General features: G+C 44.6%; 1 protein-coding gene across 2 annotated transcripts in view; it reads left to right on the forward strand.

The window, feature by feature from the left end:
* Positions 1-16915, forward strand: part of GEMIN2 (gem nuclear organelle associated protein 2) — a 273847-nt gene that overhangs the window by 209608 nt on the left and 47324 nt on the right. For both annotated transcript variants that reach the window (XM_044271557.1, XM_044271558.1), the window contains 3 exons: positions 12741-12809; positions 12890-13000; positions 13130-13188. In XM_044271557.1, coding sequence (XP_044127492.1) covers positions 12741-12809; positions 12890-13000; positions 13130-13188 — 239 coding nt within the window. The remainder of the gene's footprint in view (positions 1-12740; positions 12810-12889; positions 13001-13129; positions 13189-16915) is intronic.

Raw genomic sequence — 16915 nt, forward strand, 5'->3', positions numbered from 1 at the left:
CACTTTGTATGTATAAAAAAAAAAAAAAGCAATGATTTATTCATCCACATCGATTGATGTGAATGGATAAATCTGGTTTGCCACGGCATACGAGCTAAGTGGGTATGGATGTTGGGCGGAGCTCCTATGTCCTGGCAGACGCCTTTCCCCTCCTTTTTTTTTTTTTTTTTTGGCAGATATTTTTTCATCCACATTGATCAATGCGAATGAAGAAATCTGTGCCGTTCATTTTTTTCTTTCAGCCCAGAGGCTGAACGGGGAAAAAAAAAAAATCTCATTACCTGTATGCTCAATATAAGGAGAATAGCAGAAACTCCTAATACTGGCCATACATGTAATGATTGCGGAGACCCTCAAATGCCAGGGCAGTACAAACACCCCACAACTGACCCCATTTTGGAAAGAAGACACCCCATGGTATTCGCTGAGGGGCATATTGAGTCCATGAAAGATTGAAATTTTTGTCCCAAGTTAGCGGAAAGTGAGACTCTGTGAGAAAAAAAAATAAAAAAAATCAATTTCCGCTAATTTATGCCCAAAAAAAAATTTTTTTCTGGGATCCAAATGTCTAAAAATGCCCTCCTAAAAGGAATTTGGGCACCTTTGCGCATTTAGGCTGCAAAAAAGTGTCACACATGTGGTATCGCCGTACTCAGGAGAAGTTGGGGAATGTGTTTTGGGGTGTCATTTTACATATACCCATGCTGGGTGAGATAAATATCTTGGTCAAATGCCAACTTTGTATAAAAAAAATGGGAAATGTTGTCTTTTGCCAAGATATTTCTCTCACCCAGCATTGGTTTATGTAAAATGACACCCCAAAACACATTCCCCAACTTCTCCTGAGTACGGCCATACCAGATGTGTGACACTTTTTTGCAGCCTAGGTGGGCAAAGGGGCACACAATCCAAAGTGCACCTTTCGGATTTCACCGGTCATTTTTTACAGATTTTGATTGCAAACTACTTCTCACGCATATGGGCCCCTAAAATGCCAGGGCACTATAACTACCCCACAAGTTACCCCATTTTGGGAAGGACACTGTGACAAACTCCCCTCTTTTGAGGTTGCCACGAGTGCTTGGAAAGGACTACTTGCCCGCCTCTTACCATGCGATTATGGTCCCATGTTGAATGCACCGGTTTTGTGCAGAAAAGCCATAAGTACATCCAGGCCAAAGAGACTTGTACTAACTTTTGAATTCCTGGTCTAATTTATGCCATGTTGGGATGTGTTAAATGTCTATGTGTATTGTAAAGGGTGGGACATTGTATGTTGAGTAAGTGATGTCTGTTCCATTGTCTCTCTGTGTGTATTGGCGATTGTCCTCTGTCCTGGAGACAACCGAGTTGTAATTCGATTGTCTCTCAGGACAAAGGGCAATGTGTATTATCCTGATTATGTTAACCATGGTGTGTATGTGGGTTGTAACCTTTGTGTTATGGGTTAATGTATGGTTGTTGTGGGTGTCTCCCTTGCATGGGAGCAGGGGATAAAAGCAATGTGAAGTCTTCCAGTAAAGTATTTCTAGCATTCAGCTTGGGCTAATGTATAGACTTATTTGGCGATGCCGGCGATACTAGCGATTTATTGCTCTGTGGATTACTTGGCTGTGCTATTTCAAGGGGAGAAGGGAATACTAGACGGTGACACGGATGATACCGTCACAACTGGTGGCAAGCAGCGGGATTTTCCCTTCTTTTTCCCTGCACAGAGGATTCAAGGAAGGCACTAGTGTATGGTGCATGGAGGGCAACGCTGGCACTCGTGCAGCAACCCTGGCTTTGAAGGAGCTCAAGGGACAGAGCTAGCTACCGGGCAGCGTTCCTATCCACAGCAACATGGAAGAGGAGTTTAACTGGAGGTTGCAGCAGTACTTGGCCCAACAGGATGGGCCTTTATCAGAGGAGGGCACACTGGACTACAGAGATGCCACTCGAAAGGGGCTGTGGTATGACGCTTTGGAGGAGGTACAGTGGCAGCGCAGAGAGAGTCTTCCCAGTGAGGAACAGAGGCTCCAGGTACTCGTGTCCCTGCGGTCACCCTTCCTAGGAAAGCAACCCTTGGCTGAGTGGGTGACAGAACTGGAGACCCTGAGTTGGAGGGAGTTGTGGCTGGACAAAGCGTACCGGGCACTAAAGTGGTATGCCACCCAGCGCAACCCATGGATGACTAACCACTATCTGCCGGAGGGAGAGGATTATAATGGTCCGGGCTTACTGTGGGAAGCCTTTGATGAGGGCGATGACTTTGGATGCCCCACAGAATGTCGCTTCTGGGACATCCACGACATCAGGGAAACCGAGCTGGACCTTCCCCGAGCGGACGACCTGGGGCCAGACCTGATTCATCTAGTCACCATGGAGTGGGAGCTGGAGCAGAGCTACCGTCAACTGTTCAACCTAGCTCAACCACCATCCCTCAGCCCAGAGGATTGCCTGGAAATTATACCCTCGTTTGCCCAACCAACCTCAGAGGTGAGCAACCTCATAGACTTGTCCTGGGATGACCCACAGATGGCAGGTGGAGATGGGACCGAGGTCTCTCTACCGGCCCTACAGGGATGCTGGGCCGCCTGCCCAGATCCCCAGCGGCAACCAGAGTTCCAGGGGGAGGTGATATTGGGTCCCTCTGCCTTACAGCAACCAGAGTCCTGGGGAGGAGAGACAACCGGCCTCACCTTCCAACAGCAGCCGGAGATACCGGGAAAAGGGGAACACAAACCCCTCTACACGGGCGCAGATGAGACCGCAGGCTCGGTGCCAGTCTTACAGGGATGCTGGACGGTCGGTCCAGATCCCCAGCCATCTCCGCAGGGATACCAGGAGGAGGAGGTAAGCGAGCCCTCCCCTTCCCAGCTACTTCCCAACCGAGTTCTGGGGGCAGGGGATGAGCCTGCGATACCCACTGATCCCTCCAACCGAGTTCTGGGGGCAGGGGATGAGCCTGCGATACCCACTGATCCCTTCCCAGCAGAAGAGCTGGCATCAGTGCAGAGCGCCGCTAGCCTCTGCTCCACCGACCCCCTTGTTACAGGACTGGCTTTTACCCCCCTCGCCCCAGCAGAAGAGCTGGCATCAGGGCAGAGCGCCGCTAGCCTCTGCTCCACCGACCCCCTTGTTACAGGACTGGCTTGCACCCCCCTCGCCCCAGCAGAAGTGCTGGCATCAGGGCAGAGCGCTGCTAGCCTCTGCTCCACCGACCCCCTTGTTACAGGACTGGCTTGCACCCCCCTCGCCCCAGCAGAAGTGCTGGCATCAGTGCAGAACACCGCTGGCCGCTGTTCCCCAAGTAGCCCCAGCAGTTTGCCTAGCTGCACCAGGGAGACTGAGGATGCGGAACTGTTTTACCACAACCTGGGACCTACAGACCAGTACAGTCCCTGGTGGGTGAGCTACCCTGTTAACTATTTACCGTGGGTGGGAAACTCTGCTAATGTTTCTGTGTGGGTGGGCTTCCCGACTAATCTAGGTACTGACCGACAGGAGGTCAGATACCTGTTTAGTCTTAACCCCAAAGGGAAGATATGTGACAAACTCCCCTCTTTTGAGGTTGCCACGAGTGCTTGGAAAGGACTACTTGCCCGCCTCTTACCATGCGATTATGGTCCCATGTTGAATGCACCGGTTTTGTGCAGAAAAGCCATAAGTACATCCAGGCCAAAGAGACTTGTACTAACTTTTGAATTCCTGGTCTAATTCATGCCATGTTGGGATGTGTTAAATGTCTATGTGTATTGTAAAGGGTGGGACATTGTATGTTGAGTAAGTGATGTCTGTTCCATTGTCTCTCTGTGTGTATTGGCGATTGTCCTCTGTCCTGGAGACAACCGAGTTGTAATTCGATTGTCTCTCAGGACAAAGGGCAATGTGTATTATCCTGATTATGTTAACCATGGTGTGTATGTGGGTTGTAACCTTTGTGTTATGGGTTAATGTATGGTTGTTGTGGGTGTCTCCCTTGCATGGGAGCAGGGGATAAAAGCAATGTGAAGTCTTCCAGTAAAGTATTTCTAGCATTCAGCTTGGGCTAATGTATAGACTTATTTGGCGATGCCGGCGATACTAGCGATTTATTGCTCTGTGGATTACTTGGCTGTGCTATTTCAAGGGGAGAAGGGAATACTAGACGGTGACACGGATGATACCGTCACAGACACCCCAAGGTATTTTGTGATGGGCATGGTGAGTTAATGGAAGTTTTTCTTTTTTGTCACAAGTTAGTGGAATATGAGACTTTGTAAGGGAAAAAAAAAAAAAATCATCATTTTCCGCTAACTTGTGACAAAAAATAAAAAGTTCTATGAACTCACTATGCCCCATCAGCGGATACCTTAGGGTACTTTCCTAAATGGGGTTATTTGTGGGGTGTTTGTACTGTCTGGGCATTGTAGAACCTCAGGAAACATGAGAGGTGCTCAAAGTCAGAGCTGCTTCAAAAAGCGGAAATTCACATTTTTGTACCATAGTTTGTAAACGCTATAACTTTTACCCAAACCATTGTTTTTTATGCCCAAACATTTTTTTTTTTTTATCAAAGACATGTAGAACAATAAATTTAGCGGGAAAATTGACATGGATGTCGGTTTTTTTTTTTCAAAATTGTACAGCTGAAAGTGAAAAATGTCATTTTTTGCAAAAAAAAAAATCGTAAAATTTTGATTAATAACAAAAAAAGTAAAAATGTCAGCAGCAATGAAATACCACCAAATGAAAGCTCTATTAGTGAGAAGAAAAGGAGGTAAAATTCATTTGGGTGGTAAGTTGCACGACCGAGCAATAAGCGGTGAAAATAGTGTAGTGTAAAAAGTGGCCTGGTCAGTAAGGGGGTTTCAGCTAGCGGGGTTGAAGTGGTTAAGGGACAGACCTGTTAAAATATGGAAATGGTGCAGAATTTCAACAGAGACTATATTACTAAGTGCCATATAATCATCTTGCAAACACACTGGTCAACTGTAAGTGCAAAGTGGACAACCCCTTTAAGCTCATGGAATGCCACGATTGCTACTGACTCTGACATGTGTGGGGTTAAATGACCGGTTTCAGTGTCACCCGTGCCCCCCCCCCTCCCCCCCACACACACACACACACACGCACACACTTCCCTATGGCCTGCCGGATGTTCTCGGCCAAGGAGGTATACGCCCAGCTTGCCTCTGACTCCGAGAGTCCCAGTGAGGACGAGGATGACCCCACTTTCCTTTTGTCATCCACGTCTTCCTCATCTAGCGATGATGAGCCTCAAAGGCGGCGCAACGGGACCGCCATGCCAGGGACCCTGTGGCCCACACTAGTACGAGCAGCTCTGGGGCTCGTACTAGTTTTCCGGCCCAACAGATAAGTCCACCGGAGCCCCCTACAGTGAACTTGTCTGGTCTACCCCAGAGCATTTTGAGCCCGCGATTCCTGATTTTGTTGGCCAAGCAGGAATCCAGATTCCCGCAGTGGGCTTCACTTACTTCACTTAATATGACTGACGTTTTTAGTCCTTTTTTTTTTTTTTTTCAGTGACCATTTTGGGAATCTGATGGGGGAGCAAATGAACATGTTCGCTCAACACTCGGGCTCCTTTTTGGCTAGGGCCAGTGGCTGGACTACGGTCAGTGCTGCTGAGATGAGGAGGTTTTGGGGCCTCGTGCTGTACATGGGCCTAGTGTAAAAAAAAAAAAAAAACTGTCAGGCGTTACTGGAGTGGGGACGTCCTCTACCAGACCCCACTTTACAGTGCGGCCATGACACTTACCTGGTTTGAGGCTATCCGGAAATGCCTGCATTATGCAGATAAAGCAGCATGTCCCCCCCCCCCCCCCCCCAAGGTGATCCTGCCTATGACCACCTGTACAAAATCAGGCTGGTCATAGATCACTTTGGGGCCAAATTTTTGGAAGGGAGGTCACGGTTGAGGAGTCTCTAATTGCTTTCAAGAAGAGACTCATTTTCCGCCAGTATGTTCCCTCTAAGCGGACGAGGTATGGCATGAAGCTGTACAAACTTTGTGAGGGTACCTCAGGGTACACTTACAACTTTCCTGTGTACGAGGGGCGAGATTCCCCTATTGAACCCCCAAAATGTCCCCCCACTCTGGGTGTTAGCGGGAAACTTGTGTGAGACCTTATGTACCCACTGCTAGATAAAGGTTACCTCCTGTACATGGATAACTTTTATACTAGTATCCCTTTGTTTCAGTCCCTCGCTGCCAGATCCACGTCCGCTTGTGGGACCGTGCGGAAATATCAACGTGGCCTCTCTACCCACCCCCTCCAGGTACCTATCCCCAGGGGTGAGACCCGTGCCCTTACCAGTGGAAACCTGTTGCTGGTCAGATATAAGGACAAGAGGGATGTCCTTGTACTGTCTACAATTCACGGTAACTGCATCAACCCTGTCCCTGTGCGAGGTACCGCGGCAACGGTCCTCAAGCCCGATTGTATCATCGACTACAATCGGTATATGGGAGGAGTTGATCTCTCTGATCAGGTCCTCAAGCCATATAATGTCATGCGCAAACCCGGGCATGGTACAAAAAAAGTTGCGGTCTACTTGGTACCGGTTGTGCCTTGTATAACTCTTTTGTGCTGTCCCAGAGCGTGGGCAACACAGGGAAATTTCTTCAGTACTATAAGGCAGTCCTCAGGGCCCTGATCTTTTCTGAGCAGGAAAGAGCAGGCTGGAGTACCTCAGGAACTGGAGGCGCCCGATCCCAAAATAGTGCCGTGTGTGTCACAGGAGGGGGATACGGAAGGACACCACGATCATCCGGGCCTCTGTATTGACTGTTGCTTCAGGGAGTACCACACTTCCATGGAGTACTAAATTTCTAATCCCCCTGCCCCAATTTTAATTCTATTTAGCCACTGACAATTGGGGGGGAAAAAACTATGGTTCTCATACTTGAGACACTAAAACAAAAAGAAAATGTTGAAAAAAATATTTTGGAAAAATAAAATAATAAAGTAGACCTATTAGGTATCGCCACGTCCGTAAGAATCTACTCTATAAAAAATACCCCAGGACCTAACCCCTCAGATGAACACGGTCAAAAAAATAAATAAAAACGGTGCAAAAAGTATTTATTTTTTTTGTACCGTCTTCTCTTCCCGCAAAAAAATGAGCCCCCTACCTAAGATAATTGACAAAAAAAAAGTCTTGCACTATGGAGATACTAAAATATTTTTTTTTTGTTTGTTTATAAAAGGATAATATAGTGTAAAACCTAAATAAATGTATAAAAAGTAGACGTATTAGGTATCGCCGCGTCTGTAAGAATCTGCTCTATAAAAATACCCCATGACCTAACCCCTCAGATGAACACTGTAAAAAAAAAAAGTGCCAAAACGGCTATTTTGGGACAAATTTATTACCCTGATTCTGCAGTTTACAGAAACACCCTATATGTGGTCGTAAACTGCTGTATTACCAAACGGCAGGGAGCAGAAGGAAATGAATGCCGTATGGTTTCTGGAAGGCAGATTTTTTTTTTTTGGCACCATGTCCCATTTGAAGACCCTCTGATGCACCCCTAGAGTAGAAACTTCATAAAAGTGACCCCCATCTAGGAAACTACACCCCTCAAGGTATTTAAAACTGATTTTCAAACTTTATTAACCCTTTAGGTGTTCCTCAACAGTTTATGGGCTCATTCAGACGGCCGTCCGCTGTCCGCAAAAATACTGAATGCTATCCTTTTTGCGGATCAAAACAAATAGCATTCAGTATTTTTCGGACCCATAGACTTCAATGGGACAATGTCCTGATTTTTACGAACAAGTATAGCAGTGTTTCCCTACCAGTGTGCCTCCAGCTGTTGCAAAACTACAACTCCCAGCATGCCCGCACAGCCAAAGGCTGTCTGGGCATGCTGGGAGTTGTAGTTTTGCAACAGATGGAGGCACACTGGTTGGGAAACACTGAAGTATAGGACATGTTTCATTTGTTTTGCGGAACCGTGGAATAGAAAAGGGCCCCATAGAAGTGTTTGGGTCAGCATCTAATCCGCAAAAAAGGATACGCATTTTTGCAGATGGCATACGGCAGTCTGAATGAGCTCTTTGGCAAATGGAGATGAAATTTCATAATTTCTATTTTTGGTAACCTTGCCTCACAAAAAATGTAATGTAGAGCAACCAAAAATCATATGCGCCCTAAAAATAGTCCCAACAAAACCTTATCCCGTGATTTCCAAAATGGGGTAATTTTTATCTCAGAATAGCCTGGATAAGTAAAAGCGTTTAAACCTCTTGGGGACACATGACTTACCTGTATGTCATGATGTCCCGGTACTTAAGGACACCTGACTTACCGGTACCTCATGTGTAGTTCCGATCACCGCTGTCATCTCATCCAGAAAAAAAAAAATAACCCCTACACAAGGCAGTCACCCAAAACTAAATAAAACTATGTATAAAGAGATTCTAGATAAAAACAGGCACTCACCATCTGGTATAGTTTGTAAATGGATACTTTACTCAATAATATATTGCAGTTCACCACAAATTGATACAATATCTCACGATCTACATAGAAATATACATAAAATTATACACTAAACTAAAACAATTAAAATGTCAGATAGGAAATACCCTATATTAGCCGATTCCTACTTGCTGGTTGGTATAGGTTTTTGGGATGGATACCTTGTAGTACACTCGTGTCTGAATAGTGCTATATTTCTTATTCACATACAACAATACACATTTGTTAGTGTTTTTCCACCCCAATTGCGGTGTCAAGTGAAATGAGTGGAGTGTCCATAATAATCATACGAAAAAAAGTGACAGGTACAGTTTAAAAAGATTGGTACAAAAAATAAGGTGAAATACGGTACAAAAAAGTCTCCTATAGTGTTCAGTCTCAAAAGAATGTGTCATATAATTGTACCACAATTCTCCCAATGATATTCGGTACTTGTTTTGATGTTAACAGGCACCCTTTTTCCTGAGGGTTAGGTATCAATTTCTAGGGTTTGCGTCTGGGGCATCCCCCTGATGCGCTCCCTCTTACCTTGCCCTTAGCGGTGCACTTCTTATAGTGCTGTTCGTCTTCCACAGGATCGGTTTTTACTTTGGTGCCTGATGCTTCGTGCCGTATGGAGTCTCCACCATGATTCGGTGTTACGTTGTCTTTACTCCAGGTTGTATATTTCGGCTTCTCGGCATCCCACGAGACCTTCCTCTGAGATCGTCCGGTCTTGCTTTGTTAGTGTGTCACCGTCCCGGCAACTCTCGCTGTGTTTCGCAATAGGGCAAATCAGGTACAAGTCAGGTGATCCTTCTTGCGCTTCAGGATATGTACTGATATGGAGAAGTCAGTCTTTGTAAAAAGCAATGTTATTCAAACATACGCTTTGTACGGGTTTATGTGGGTAGTTTTGTCCTCTCCGGCCAGCCAGATGCGTTTCGAGGGGTCACACTCTTCCTCAGTGGTTAGCCACGCCACTCATTTCACGTGACACCGCAATTGGGGTGGAAAAACACTAACAAATGTGTATTTTTGTATGTGAATAAGAAATATAGCACTATTCAGACACAAGTGTGCTATTTATCCCCAGGACCCCATCAGCTATTTATCCCCATAACTGTGACTCTGACGAGGGGACATCCTCTGCGTCTGGAGGAAAGAAGGTTTGTACACAAACATAGAAGAGGATTCTTTACGGTAAGAGCAGTGAGACTATGGAACTCTCTGCCTGAGGAGGTGGTGATGGGGAGTACAATAAAGGAATTCAAGAGGGGCCTGGATGTATTTCTGTAGCGTAATAATATTACTGGCTATAGCTACTAGAGAGGGGTCGTTGATCCAGGGAGTTATTCTGATTGCCTGATTGGAGTCGGGAAGGAATTTTTTTATTCCCCTGAAGTGGGGAAAATTTTTTTTTTGCCTTCCTCTGGATCAACTTGCATGATAACAGGCCGAACTGGATGGACAAATGTCTTTTTTCGGCCTTATGTACTATGTTTCTATGTTACTATGAGTGTACTACAAGATATCTATCCCAAAAACCTATACCAGCCAGCAAGTAGGAATTGGCTAATATAGGGTATTTCCTATCTGACATTTTAATTGTTTTAGTATAGTGTATCATTTTATATATATTTCTATGTATATCGTGAGATATTGTATCAATTTGTGGTGAACTGCAATATATTATTGAGTAAAGTATCCGTTTACATACTATACCAGATGGTGAGTGCCTGTTTTTATCTAGAATCTCTTTATACATATACCTTATATTGGATGAGCAGGTGAATCATCCTAAAAACAGAGCACCTTAATCATAAATCAGATACGGGTGAGCCACAATATATCTTAAATAAAACTATGGCTTTCAGAATGTGGAGCCACTAAAGAATCCTTAAAAAAAAGTCATAGTTTGGTTTTGTCGCGTCTGTGACAACCTGCTCTATAAAAATACCACATGATCTAACCTGTCAGATGAATGTTGTAAATAAAAAAAATTAAAACTGTGCCAAAACAGCTATTTCTTGTTACCTCAAAAAGTGTAATATAGAGCAACTAAAAATCATATGTACACTAAAATAGTACCAACAAAATTGCCACCCTATCCTGTAGTTTCTAAAATGGGGTCACTTTTTTGGAGTTTCTACTCTAGGGGTGCATCAGGGGGGCTTCAAATGGGACACGGTGTCAAAAAACCAGTCCAGCCAAATCTGCCTTCCAAAAACCATATGGCATTCCTTTCCTTATGCACCCTGTCGTGTGCCCGTACAGCGGTTTACGACCACATATGATTCTGTGAACTACAGAATCAGAGCCATAAATATTGAGTTTTGTTTGGCTGTTAACCCTTACTTTGTAACTGGAAAAAAATTATTAAAATGGAAAATCTGCCAAAACAGTGACATTTTGAAATTGTATAATTTTCCATTAATTCTTGTGGCCTGGATAAGTCAAAGCATTTTAAAGTCATCACCACATAAAGTGACACTGGTCAGATTTGCAAAAAATGCCCTGGTCCTTAAAGGATAACTGTAATTATTTATTTTTTTATTTTTTTGGGAGTATTGGATTGTGGTGATTAATATCACCTTGGTGGCCCTATTTCAACTTTTCACTGTGTATTCAATTACCCCTTAATTTCACATTTTTTCCCTGTACTGCCTACTTTTACATGTGCTTAAAATCGGGTTGCTATGCATGGTCCGTCTATCTGTTGAAGGATGGAGGACGTAGAAGCAGGCTGCATGCAAGGTCACATTAATGACAGCCAGGGACTGTAAGTAAATCATTAAAGCCAGGTCCTCCCCAGCAGCTGATAACAGTGCCCGGGCTGTGTGCACTTCTCCCTGTCCCTGCGCTTGGCAGACGCTCCCTCACTCAGCAGAGCTGGAGAATGCAGAGTTGAAGCAGTGCACAACAGGGAAGGGAGATCTTCCATCTGCTCCGTGTATAAATGAAAGCAACATGTGGTAAGAGGACCCCTTTGTGCTGCAGGAGATTAACCCTTTAGGGGGAGGGTTCTGGTTACTGACACTTTTGGGGGAGCTATTGTAACTGGCTAGTGAGGGCAGGCGGGATTAGCCTCAGGGTGAGGGGAGTGGCGGCCATCTTAACGGAATAGTGAAATTGCAGTTTTATGCAGACTGGTTGCTAAGGGCTGAATCTTCCTAAATATGGGGTAAGTCAGTCTAATAGTAACTGATTCTGGAATATCATGTTATTAGTAACTACTTATATGAAAATTGAAATTAGGGTCTAAATGTGACAGTTATCCTTTATGGCAGTTAACCTTTATGGTGAAAATGCGCCCAGTCCTTAAGGAGTTCAATGCTATTATTTTCCATTATAACCATGTTATAATGGAAAATAATAAAGTAATTGTTGTCCCGGGTCGCTAATCCCTTCTCTCCTTGGCAACCTTGCGTGAAAATCGCACCGCATCCGCATTTGCTTGCTGATACAATGTGATTTTCACGCCGCCCCATTAATTTCTATGGAGCTGTGTTGCATGAAAAACGCAGAATATAGAACATGCTGTGATTTTCACGCAACGCACAAATGATGAAATGAATGGGTCAGGATTAATTGCGGGTGCAATGCGTTCATTTCTTCTTCCTCCCTCCTTTCTCCCTCTTTTTTTAATATATTATTCCTTCCTCCCACTCCCTTTTCCTTTATATCATTTTTATATAATTATCTTTTTTTTTTTTTTTTTTTTTATTTAGTTTTTTCAACTAAATAAATAAGTGAGAAGGAAAAACGATAAACACTGCCTCCCAGTGGGAGGGATAAAAAAAATAAAAAAGCGGGTGGATCTCACCTCAGTTGCGGAATTCCCAGGGAGCTCGGGAAGCTTGAGGTCTTAACAAACTTTTTTTACGGGCATGAGTCGGGTCCCAGTGGAGAGAGGAGGGTTGTATACTTTGAGGGCTGTATAAAGAGTTTCATCCGAAACTAAGGCATCAGGAGATATGAGAACACATCCCAAAAAAAGTGGGGAAGAGGAAAGTCAGTCCACACAAATTCAGGGATTTTAGACAGGGCAGTGTTACTGGGGTAGCCATATTGCCTGTGCTGCTGCCTGTGAGATGGCTGCTGAAAAAAATTATCATTGTATCATGAGGCTCAGTGGTTGCCGTGAAAACTGTAAGAGTTTTTAACAGTGATTTGGAAAAAACATCACCAACGATATAATAACTTGATAAAAAAACAAATGGGTCACTGTACCCTAGATTCAAGAATTTCAAATGAATGAATACATTTATCTTTTCTGTTTTATAAAGGCTACTGTTACAAGTGTATTGGAGTACCTGGTGAATTGGTTTGAAGAAACAGATTTTACTCCAGAACTGGTAAAGATTGATACGTTTTATGTAGTTTGTCATAGTCTGCCCATCAGGAATCAAACTGTTTCTCTCTTTATTGCTAACAGGGTCGGTGGCTGTATGCCTTGCTTGCCAGTTTGGAGAAACCCTTGCTGCCAGAGGCCCATTCACTTATTAGACAGTTGGCACGCAGATGTTCGCAAGTCAGATCTGGAGTGGTATGGAGACTTTTTGGTGGAAAAAGCTAAAAAGCTGCATTTGACTTAGATCATTAGTATATAGTCCTATATAGCAATGTATTTTTGGTATTGCTTATATTTTCATATTTATATTTTGCATATTTTCAGAAACACAGAGAAGATGAGCGAGTGTCTGCTTTAAACCTGTTTATATGTCTAGTTGGAAGGTAATGTCCTCCTATAAAGCAATCTGTGTATTAGCACAAGTGCAGTATTTACTTGTATGAAAAGATCTAATGAGTTCTTGTACTTGTAGGTTTATGGTGTAGAAAGCTTATATTTAAAGTATTATAATTTAATAGTTATAATTTTATAGGCTATGGGGAAATTTATATAAACCCCCCCCCCCCCTCTCACCTATGACAGCACCCTTGGATAGTGTCCGCCCCCCTCCTCAGGACAGGAAACAGGAAACACAACAACTTGAAAAGGAGGTTCCGACCCCCTTCATACCAGTTCTGTTTCCTGTCCTAAGGGACAGGTCTTTGATTCACACCACACCACAAAGCAGAGCTGGGGGCGCCCCATGTGAGTACCTTAAGAGGAGGGCCTACCCGGCGGTGTAAGTCTTCTTTAAGAAGCTGCTGCAGAAGTCTGGACCTCTGTTTCTCCCTCCCCCCCCCCCCCCCCCCCCCACCGCTCCGGTCCCTTCTCCGTCGAGATGCTTGTTTCAGGTTTCCTGAGTGGTGAACCTCTGTGGTCGTGTTCCACATGTTCGGCTGTCAGCGTCTGACGTCATTTCTGGTTTCAGTGGTTTGCGCTGACGTCACGTCCGGTTTCGGTGGTTGGCGCTGAAGTCACTTCCGGATGCCGATATTGCTCAGGGCAGTGGAAGGAAGCATGTGCTGCTGAAGACCGGAAGTGGGAGGATCCGGTGCGCGCCCGGCAGAGTTAAAATTCAGCCAGCTCACACTGCTAGCTGGAGAAGAAGCTAGCAGCATTTTGTCTCCATACTCTGCTATTCAAGCGTAAACATGGAACAGTCACAGCGCGCAGAACCCACTCAAACCACCAATGAGTCTTCGGTACTACGGTGGGGTAAGAGGGGTTAATACCCCAGATTTCTAGAATTCTTTTTTCTTATGGGGCTATTTTTATGTTTAGGTGTCCAAAGAGAGTAGAAGGGTCTCCAGATCCAGAGATAAGGGGTGTGCTATTTGTAAGAAAAAGCTACCCTCCGGCTGCGGGAAACCTATTTGCCAAGTCTGCGTGACCAAGCTATTAGAGGATGAGGCCCCATCTCTTATGACAAGTCTTAAACAGATGATCCGGGACAAAGTAAGAGTCAGTAAAGGAGTCGGTTAATAGCCTCCTGCAGAACCGCCCCAGCACCTCTGCAGCCGCGTCTATTCCCCCCTCCAGCGACCATGAATTATCAGGATTGGAGGAAGAGGGAGAAGGACCATCATCGGATGAATCCTTTGATGATCATATAGCGGGAAGATCACTGTTTTAGACAGAAAATATTAGCTCCTTACTTAGAGTAGTTTGAGCTAGATGATATGGGGCTAGATGATTATAAAGAACAACAGCCTGTTAGAGACTCCATGTTTGAAGGTTTGGGCCCAAAAAAGATAAAAAGGTTTGACATCCACGAAAACATTTCTGCAGTTATTAAAAAGGAGTGGAGCAGACCAGATAGTGTTTTATTCCTTCAGCCTTGAACCGTAAATACCCGTTTAATGAGGAAGTTTCGGTGGCGTGGGATAGAGCCCCAAAATAAGACGCCCCTGTGGCTAAAATTTCTAGAAAGGCAGCCCTTCCCTTTGAAGACTCTGGGAGTTTAAAGGATCCTATGGATAGAAGGGCTGAGATTGACTTAAAAAAGAGCTGGGAGCCAATGGTGGGTGCCTTTTTAGACCTGCTATTGCTGCCACCTCTGTGGCTAGGTCACTTAAGATTTGGATAAAGGAGCTAGAGGAGCATATTAAAGAGGGAACCCCAAGGGAAGAGTTGCTTTCCTCCTTTCCAACCATATTTAACGCAATAGATTTCCTTGCGGATGCTTCTGCGGACTCTTTGAAGTTCTCGGCTAGAGCTTCCTCCCTCTCTAATTCAGCTCGGAGAGCCATATGGTTGAAGGACTGGAAGGGTGACTCTTCCTCTAAGGCTATATTATGCGCAATACCTTGCCAGGGTGAATTCCTATTTGGCCCTGTGTTAGATAACCTGCTTGAGAAGGCTTCAGATAAAAAGAAGGGCTTCCCATCAACAGGCCAGCAGTCACATAAAATACCTTTTTCGCCCTCAACCAAATAAAAGTACCTATAGAAGGCGGGAGGTATCCAAGCAGGTTCCAGGTGCTGCCAGAAAGTCCAAGGGATATCTTTTTTTCTGCTGCAAAAGCCTCCAAAAAGCAGCAGCAATGATGCCAGAGCCCCGGTAGGAGGTCGGATTTTAATTTTCGCAGAACATTGGAGGAGAATATCAAACAGCCCTTGGATAATCTCTATCCTTTCAGAAGGCTACAAGATAAATTTTCTGAGACTGCCGCCAGAAAGATATGTTGTAATAGACTATCGTTCCAGTCCCTAAAAGCAAGCGGCATTGGTTTCAGAAGTATCTTCCCTTCTAGCAAAAAATGTTCTGTCAGAAGTCCCAGTTCAAGGAAAAAAAGGGGTTTTTATTGAACTTTTTTTGTACAAAAAAAACTAATAGCTCCTACCGTACAATTTAAAAACCTAAAATTGCTGAACAAGTTCCTAGTGTACGAGAAATTTCGTATGATAACAATCAAGTCTATGTTACTAAATATGTTTCCAGAGTGTTTCATGGCATTCCTAGATCTCAGGGATGCATACTACCACGTCCCCATACATCCCAGTCATCAGATACCTGAAAGTAGCGGTTCAGTTGGACTATCTCAAGCCCCCAGGGTATTCACGAAAATTGTGGTGAAAATGATGCCCCATCGGAGAGAGAGGGATCTGGTGGTCATTCCATACCTAGACGACTTCCTCCTCCTCTCTGACGTCGGAATAGCTAATGGGGCAGATTTCATGGTTCAGAGATGCATTAGACATATTGGGTTGGGACCTGAACCTAGAGAAGTCTAATCTTGTGCCGAGTCAGTTGAGCACCTTTTTAGGGATGATCCTAGACTCAAGGCAGCAGATTTGTTCTCTTCCCCTTCACAAGCCTAATCATATCCCAGGTTCAGGGACTTGCCTTTCGGGAGTCAGTATCCCTAAGGAAGGCCATGTCAGTCCTGGGTCTCATGACTGCGGCTATCCCAGGAGTACAGTGGGCGCAATTCCATTCCAGACCTCTACAGCTACAAATTCTGGAAGTCTGGGACAAAGATCCCTTATCCCTAGACTTGATTATCCATCACCTCATACCCTCTCCTCCCTAGATTGGTGGACCAACCTGTCAAATCTTCAGGGAGGTGTCCCGTGGCGGAGACAGGAGGTCTTATTTCTCACCACGGATGCAAGCCCTTTCGGTTGGGGGGCTCATATACAGTCTCTTCTGCTACAGGGTCAGTGGGATCGAAAGAGTCAGGATCAGTCTCACAATTTCTCACAATTTCAGAGAATATAAAAAGCTATATAAAAAGCTATATTGATGTCCCTGAAGGGGAGTCTTCAGTTAATAAGAGGCAGAAATGTTCAGATTTATTCAGACAACGTGACAGCTGTGACATACATCAACAGGCAGGGAGGTACCAGATCGCCGAGTCTTATGTCCCTCAGTCAGGAAATATTTCAATTGGCAGAAGATTCTCATCAATTTCTGCAGTTCACGTGAGAGGAAAGGAGAATGTGACCGCAAACTTCCTATGCCGACATCTAATCCAACAGGGAGAATGGTCTCTATTGAATATTTTGGACGATAGAGTAATTATTTCACCGAACCTTTTCTTCCTTCCATCGCTCTCAGGAAGTCATCTTA

This window comes from Bufo gargarizans, chromosome 11, assembly GCF_014858855.1.
Source record: "Bufo gargarizans isolate SCDJY-AF-19 chromosome 11, ASM1485885v1, whole genome shotgun sequence".
Classification (NCBI taxonomy): Eukaryota; Metazoa; Chordata; class Amphibia; order Anura; family Bufonidae; genus Bufo; species Bufo gargarizans.